The sequence below is a fragment of the Poecilia formosa genome, unplaced genomic scaffold (assembly GCF_000485575.1).
Source record: "Poecilia formosa unplaced genomic scaffold, Poecilia_formosa-5.1.2 Scaffold428, whole genome shotgun sequence".
Classification (NCBI taxonomy): domain Eukaryota; kingdom Metazoa; phylum Chordata; class Actinopteri; order Cyprinodontiformes; family Poeciliidae; genus Poecilia; species Poecilia formosa.
Window position 1 is genome coordinate 432930 of NW_006800367.1, and position 8410 is coordinate 441339.

Sequence of the window (8410 nt, forward strand, 5' to 3'; positions counted from 1 at the left end):
ATCAGAACCATCAGACCCATCAGATGCATCAGAACCATCAGATCCATCAGACCCATCAGAACCATCAGAACCATCAGACCCATCAGATGCATCAGAACCATCAGATCCATCAGACCCATCAGAACCATCAGAACCATCAGAACCATCAGATCCATCAGATCCATCAGATCCATCAGATCCATCAGATCCATCAGAACCATCAGACCCATCAGATGCATCAGAACCATCAGATCCATCAGAACCATCAGATCCATCAGACCCATCAGAATCATCAGATCCATCAGACCCATCAGAACCATCAGACCCATCAGAACCATCAGATCCATCAGACCCATCAGAATCATCAGATCCATCAGAACCATCAGATCCATCAGATCCATCAGACCCATCAGAACCATCAGAACCATCAGACCCATCAGAACCATCAGATCCATCAGAACCATCAGATCCATCAGATCCATCAGAACCATCAGCGACCCTGTAAACTGAGACAGATGTCCAACACCGAGCTGCACCCAGAACAGCCACTGGACAAACTGCTGAGGAGTAAACATTTAAATTCAATCCGTTCAGGAGAGAAAGGCTAAACGTCTAAAACTAGTTTTGAGATTTTTGCCAAACTTTAGCATCTTCAGCGTGGATGCAGAGCAGGAAGCAGTGGAGCACAGAAACCGCTACCATCCCTGTGGTGGTTCTTTGCCACCTGCAATAATTAGTTTTTGATTACCTGCAAACAGAATCAGTCATTTCCGCAGAGAGATTAATGGCTTTTGAAGTATTTTCTAAAACAGGATGCATGTTTTATTTTTTATCCTGAATGAGTGATGGTGTTTACGTCTCAGAACGTTTCACTAAGCCTAACAGATGGTTTGAACTTCCAGCGCCTCACCTCGTCGAAGTCAGCGATGATTTCGTTGAGCAGCCGCAGACACTCGACTCCCTGGTTGTTCATCTCAGTCTGGGAGTAAAAGTCGGCGAAGCCAGGGATGGAGGCGAACATCACGCCCACCGAGTCGTAGGACTGGGAGTACAGCTCCTGAGGAGACACCGACACGAGACGTTAAAACACGGCGGAGACGAGACGTTAAAACACGGAGACGTTAAAACACGGAGACGAGACGTTAACCCCGTCAGAGAAAATACAGCCACTGCCAAAGGATTACCGGTTGAGAACAGACAAATATAAGTAATGCACGAACGTATTACAATTTTTTCTTAGTATTTCAGTCAGTTTGAGGTCTAGACTTTGTGTTCAGGATCATTGTCCTGTTATTGACTTACACGGCTTCACTATGGCTGTGTCTGCATGTAATGAACTTTCAAAATGGCACAAAAAGAAAAATCAACCAGGATAAACAAAGCTTGAATTCACCACATGTTGAGGCTACGTACGGCTGCAGTAAACTGGAAGCAGAGGTTAAAGACTATCATGGAGCACACATCTCAGAAAAATGGAGAGTTTTTCCCTCCAAACTGGAAGTTCGGAGTTTCATGCCTCTGGTAAGGCACCAATCAACCACAGGATGAAAAGTTTGTTACGTCAGAATTTATCCGTTTGTTTCCGTCTCCCCTTCAGAGCATTAACTGTTTTTCACAAAACGCCTCAAACGTAAAAACTTTTACAGACTTCAACATGCTGAGGCCCAGATCATGAGGCGTTATACATGTAGTTCTGCAGAAATGTTTGGATTACTGTAAGGTCAAGGCACAGTGCTTGACCGTTGCCATGATGTGTTTTGTTTTCTCCAAACTGGTTCAGAATGACAGAAGAATTTCTTTATGTTGGTCTGCAGAAATCCACTGGTTCATTCAGACCCAACCTCATGATTGGTGCTGCTGTATCCAATCCTCCACCTGCTCAAGTAACCCAGACTTGTTCACTCCTGTTCCTGTTTTAACCTTTAAGATGCACATCTGGGAACTTCAGCAGCTTCCCTAAATCTTTTTCCACCTCAGTGAGATTTGGGTAAATTTCCTGGTAAATTTGGTAAATCTTCCCAGGTTGATGGGCAGCAACAATTACCAAACTAGAGTAATTGCTGATAAGTTTTCACCCAGCCGTTCTTCAACACACAACAGTGGTCACACATTTTCCATTTAGTTTTCATTTGTATTCAAGAAATAATGACCGTGTGGATCCGTTATAATGAGATGTAAATCATTTTAAAACCCAGTAAAAACCAGATGAGCTTCATTATATCCTCACATGAATAAAATAATTTGCTCTGATCTCACATCAAGCAGAAAATCCTCCTCAAAATCACTGATTAATAAATGAAACAGTGCAGTGCATCCTTCCCTCCACCAGGGGGCAATGTTAGCTCGTACCAGGCAGCAGGTCTGCAGACATGAAGCAGCACATCCTTACATCCCAAATGTCACATTCAGTAATTCATCATGCCATTATGGTGGTATTGCAATAATAGGGTGATAAACATTAACGTCCATCCGCAGTTCAACATTTCAAGTTAATAATTCAGGAGAAGCTCCGTCTGTCCGCAGGCTGCTCCGGTCTTAATGTAATTACACAGCTGTGAAAACGGGCCTCTGACCTGAATGGAGCTTCCTCAGCGGCTTTGTGTGCAGCTAATGAGCTCAGCAAACGTCCAAACTTCAGAAGGGAAACTTGGTTAAAGTTGAACTAATTGAATTTCTTGGTCTTGTGCTGCGTTGCTGCGCTGAACGTCAGGCAGCGTTTTAAGGTTCAGTCGGGGTTCAGTCCTGCCGCTGAAGCCTCTTTAGTACGTTTAACTCTCTGGGCTTCGGATATTTGGTGGAAAGCATCAGAGGTGGAGGGAGAGGCGGAGGAAAACCAGACACCAAATATTTACAGTCGTTTTTAAGCTCTGCTGTTTATTCCGACTTTAGAGATAAAAGTTATGAATTTTAGTTTCATGGGTACAAATGTCACTCAGTCTTGTTCTCACCACTAATCAGCATATCAACACACACTAGATGTCACAGAGGAATAATTTATGGGTTGGATCCTGTCTGAAAAATAAATGGTTCCATTGATCCGACCAGCAGAGATTTATGATCAAATCTATAACCTGTCAATAAATGTTTTTGTCATTTTATATCTCTTAAGGAATATAAATAAACATTCTTCACAATATTTCCTAGGGTTTCCTGCTGTGACCTGCCATTGTTTCTATTTCGGAGCAGAGGTGATGTCACACTGTGTGTGTTAGAAAGCAGTTTGTGAAAACAGGAGTTTATTAGTTTGAAATAAAATGACACGAAGAGGGAAAATTAATCTGTGTTCAGAAATTTAAGTTAGTAATAAAGACAGTTAGCATTGCTAACCATAAATAGCAATCTCTCCGCAAAACGTCTCCATGACAACAGCAACAAAAAACTTAAAAATCTCTGAAGTCCAAAGAACAGCTTTGAAAGACTTTAATAAGGATTGTTAGGACACGGCAAAAGTTACCAGGAAGGTTTTCTGCTTGGGACCAAATAATAAGTCAGAAAGTTGAGTAATAATAATAATCCAGATCTGACTTGGATTAAACTGCTTTGCCTTGTTGCTACGGCCTGTAACTATGAAACGTCTGCGTAATCAGCGGTTAGCCAAACTGAAATGTCCTTAATCAGGCTCCAGACGTCTTCATGGCGTTCTGCTGCAGCGGAGCCTAAATCCCAGAACAATAAACAGCCTGATTGATGCTGCAGCGCCTGATGAGGAGCCAAAACGCTGTAATCCCCTCCTTCATGACGAGGAGCGGAGGGAGACGAGGTCGGCTACCTGAACTCACCTGACGACGAGTCACCTGCCAGAAAGCCCTCTGCACAGGCTTCCATCCAACAGAACCAGGCAACTGGATCTGCAGATCACCTGGTTGGAGGTGTAGGGAAGCTTCTCCCTCTGCTGATGGAGCGTTTCCCACCAACATTCATTTCACCTGGCAGCTCATTAAAGGGAAACTATTCAAACGAGATGCCGTAGTTTAATTATCCTCAGTTGTCCTACTAACAAATGGGGTTTTTTTTAGCTTTGTTCCAGAATGAAATATTGTAGCTGTAGATTTGTTGGTCATTAGAATCGCAAAGCTCTTCCCATAATTACCTGAACCCCTGGTAAAAACAAGAAGAAACCCAGTTAAGGAATATTTTACATAAAATAATCCGTAACAATGAAAAGTGAGATAAAACTTCAATCCCTGCAGCTCAGCAGAAACGTTTCTACAGCATTTATGTCTCAGATAAACATGATTTTGGTGGTTTGGTCATGGATTATTTTACTCCAAACCGATCCAGAGTGTTTGTTGCTTGTTCTCAAACACACAGCTCCAGTTAAAGTCCCAGTTAAAGTCCCAGTTAAGTCAGGATGAAAGAAGCTCTGTTACAGACTTTGTTGCTACGTTTAGTTTTTACTTTTCTGACTTTCTATCCACTTTTATTTTCAGAAATTCGAGCAGTGACTGCAAAAATTTTCCGTTTGTGCTGCTATTAAAATTATTATTATAAATAAATGTTTCAATATTCTCCCTCACGTCGGTTTGTGTCTGTTTGTGTCGGTTCGTGTCGGTTCGTGTCCGTTCGTGTCGGTTCATGTCAGTTTACGTCGGTTCATGTCGGTTTGTGTCTGTTTGTGTCGGTTCGTGTCGGTTCGTGTCCGTTCGTGTCGGTTCATGTCGGTTTGTGTCGGTTCATGTCAGTTTACGTCGGTTCATGTCGGTTTGTGTCAGTTTACGTCGGTTCGTGTCGGTTTGTGTCTGTTTGTGTCGGTTCGTGTCGGTTCGTGTCCGTTCGTGTCGGTTCATGTCGGTTCGTGTCCGTTCATGTCGGTTCATGTCAGTTTACGTCGGTTCATGTCGGTTTGTGTCAGTTTACGTCGGTTTGTGTCGGTTCGTGTCGGTTCGTGTCCGTTCGTGTCGGTTCATGTCGGTTCGTGTCCGTTCGTGTCGGTTCATGTCAGTTTACGTCGGTTCATGTCGGTTTATGTCAGTTTACGTCGGTTCGTGTCGGTGTGTGCCGGACCTCGTTGTCGCGGTCCTTCTCCAGGAAGTGGCGCGCCACGTGGCTGGGCAGGATGTTCCTCAGCATGTTCTCGTTGTGTTCCCGCAGCTCCTTCATCTCGTTGATCTCCTCCTTGGCCTGGACGCGCCACAGGAAGTCCAGCCGGGCCGTGTACTCCAGCTGAAACCACAAACCGGGTCAGAAATCGCTACAAATCCAGCCTGAGTGCTACTGCTCTGCACAAACCTCAACGTGACAAACGGCTGGAAAATGAAGGAATCCTCATGGAAAACTGTCACTTTAAAGAAACTTCAGAGCTTTTTTCTACAGTGAATGAACTTTCATACATTTATTACATTTGGAAAAGAAACAGTGACAATAAGAAACAGCAGAAAAACAGTTTTTAGAAAAAAAATAATAAAAATGTTACTGATGTAATTATTAATCTGTTTGAAATAAAAAATAAAATAAAAGCTTTATTTTATTTTATTTTAGGTTTTGCTTTGGCCCCTCAGACCAGGTCAGCTTTACACTGTAAAACAGAGCATGGCTTAACTTAAGTCTACTGGATAATTATCTTGGTTTTTGTCAGAAATCAAATTATATCAAGTTGATTTAATGAGATAAAGATTGTTTTTAAGTTCTTAAACTTCATTTGAGTTGTTTTAATTTTTTACGGTAATTAAAATTAAACTGAAAACTGTCCTCACTTATTAAAAAAGCAACATTTTTATATTTTCACTCACATCATCCAGGTGAAATAATGACTTATGTGAAGTTATAGCATTAAATGATATTCTAACTCATCTTAAACTATCTGAGTAAACTTTGTTCTCAACTATTGGAGACTGACAGTTGCGTTGCTGATTGCTTTCTGCGCGTCAACATCGAATATTTCATCTGTTTTCTCATCCAAGTCTAAAACTTTTAATTAGTAAGGAATCTTCATGCGAGGCTAATGTCGGAAAAATAAAGTGATTTCTTCTTTTCGGTGTGCAGATGTTTTACAGACCGTTAAAAATAAACCTCCAGCTGCTGGAGTTTAGAGAACAAAGTTGGCCTGAGCTTCCTGACGCCAAAGCCGATGAATTTGTTCCATAAAAAGCTGATTAGAAGTGAAGTTCAGGACAAACTGTTACATAAATGAGATGATTGAATTCACAGCAACAGGCAGGCAAATTAAAATATTTAATCACCTTTGCAGTGCAGGACTATTTGATCAATCTGCTGTGCAGCTGAAGTATTTTAAGAGGCAACTCAATTAGCTTTTCTGAATTAACAATTAATACAAAGTCACATGAATGAATTAGAGCCAAACAAGTGGTGTGCGCCTGCAGAAGGGAGGGAAGAGAAAAGTCGTCAGTGAAGCTGAAAAATGATTTCCAGGGCAGGACGATAAGCCTGGAAGGATTTCTGCTCTTCTTCTGAGGCGCCTGATTAATCAGGGAATCAATTAGTGACTAATCAGGAGAGAAACTTCTTCCAGTTTCCTGTCCAATTAACGTTCAGCCAGTCTGAGTGAAGCTGCATCCACTGGAAAGAGAAGCCAACCGCTGACGCAACCTGCACCGGAAATCAAGTTCCACATTTCAGCATCGACAAATACATAAATTCAAGTTAATCACATTTAACTATAACGACTATTTGAGCTCAATAGCAAAGATAATTATTGTTTTCAATCTGTTCTTACGGTTACTGCACGCTTGCGCTGATGCTACATGTTTAGCACTGAGATGCTATTTTAGGTTAGCGTAGCTTCACTGACAGGCTAGCTGCTCCTGTTAGCACAACTTCAACACAACAACAGTTTTTTACAGCGTCCAATCAGATCAGTGGAAGCAGAAACCAGAGAAACGATCAAATGTGCGTCAGTTTTACAGGCGTACCAGAAACAAGCGAGTATAAAGGTTCCGGCCCGATCTTCTGTATGTAAAAAAAAATATTAACTTCTTCTTTAACATGTTAAAATCTATATAAAACTATTATTATTTATAAATCAAAGGCTGATGAAGCTCAGCCTTCATGGCCGTCTCAGCTGGAACGATGTCAGTAAGGAAAACTCTTTTCCCAAAATGGCCGCTTTATTTCTAAACTGTGACTTTGCTGATTAGCTGAGCGATATTCACAGAGAAGGAAGCCTTGATTTACTATCCACATTTTTGCTTTTTAATGTAAAATGTAGCCAGTGGTTTATTAAAGTTACAAATAAACAGGTTGGTGTGATGGACGGCGTCAGCAGAACCATCTCCCATCTGGTCACAACCATCTGCTGCTCCAGAGACGTTCACCGCCTGACTAACGTCTCTTCATTTCAGACGAAGGACAAATGAGCGAACAGGATGACATGTTGGAGACAATCTTTACTGCCAGTTAATTTGTTGGACCAAACACGGAGCCACAGACTCCAGGAGCAGCTGTGCAAATAAATAATAAATGCTTTAAAGTGGCAGTTAGTCAGCTGATTGGGTCTTTATCGGCCTGGAAATAAAAGCTACCTGCAGAATCCAGAACGAATGAAACATCCAGAAGATGTGGGAATATCTTCAAGCAGGATCTCCAACATTTCTCCATTTGTTTGCCTCCATCAGAAAGAGGATCAGTTTAAAAACATTTCTACCTGCACTAGGATCAGCAAACAGCCGTTCTCCTCAGACATTAGCAGCAAGTCTCAGATTTCTCAAGGAGCAAATCAAAGCTAAGAGCCTGTAAGTGAAGCTGGTTGTGAAGGAAAAGGCTTTAATTGGCTCCTGTTCTCCTCACAAACAGAATCACTCGAGTGTCCCTTCAACACGGCCCTGAGAGGCAGAGCAGCTTTTCCACAATCAGCAGCAGGACGGCGCGTTTCCAACAACAAAAACATAAAAATCATCAAACTAATTACAGAGCAGCAACGATGCTTCTGCAGACGGCGGCGGACCTCAGAGCTCCTTTTAATTTAACAGAATAAAATTCACTCCACTGTCAACAGTGAAACTGACTGTAAATGTCATTAATCCAAATGAAGTCATAAGAGTCTCTTGGATGTTTGGAAAAAATCCTTCATGCAGAATAAGATGCACTATTACTGATTTACTTTTATTTGAAATAACTTTAAATCTGATTGGCTGAAAGTCTAATTCTGCATTTCCAAAGAACTCAGATTAGAACCAACTGGATTTAATCCCAGTCAAATGTTTAGTTTGTTGTTAATTTGTAACTAAATTGACATTTTTCTCAGTTTGAATGGATTTAAGGGAATTTTTGGCTGTAAAACCGTTCATTCATGAATTTTAGATCTTGGGCTGTAATTTAGTGATAGACACTAGTTAGAGGTCAGAGGTTAACCCTAAGCTCAGCTCTGCAGAGGCCTGCGAAGAAAACATGTAGAGTTTTAGGACAGTAGCTCTGCACGTGTCCGACAGGTTGATGCTCCAACTGGACGCTGAGCAAAGAGCTCTCAGAGCGTCTC

At 41.7% G+C, this 8410-nt stretch overlaps 1 protein-coding gene across 1 annotated transcript in view; it reads right to left on the reverse strand.

The window, feature by feature from the left end:
- Positions 1-8410, reverse strand: part of LOC103155447 (adenylate cyclase type 8-like) — a gene marked incomplete at its 5' end in the record, with an annotated part of 20229 nt that overhangs the window by 5203 nt on the left and 6616 nt on the right. Inside the window, 2 exons of the mRNA XM_007577132.2 lie at positions 890-1036; positions 4984-5142. Of these exons, the coding sequence (XP_007577194.2) occupies positions 890-1036; positions 4984-5142 (306 nt within the window). The remainder of the gene's footprint in view (positions 1-889; positions 1037-4983; positions 5143-8410) is intronic.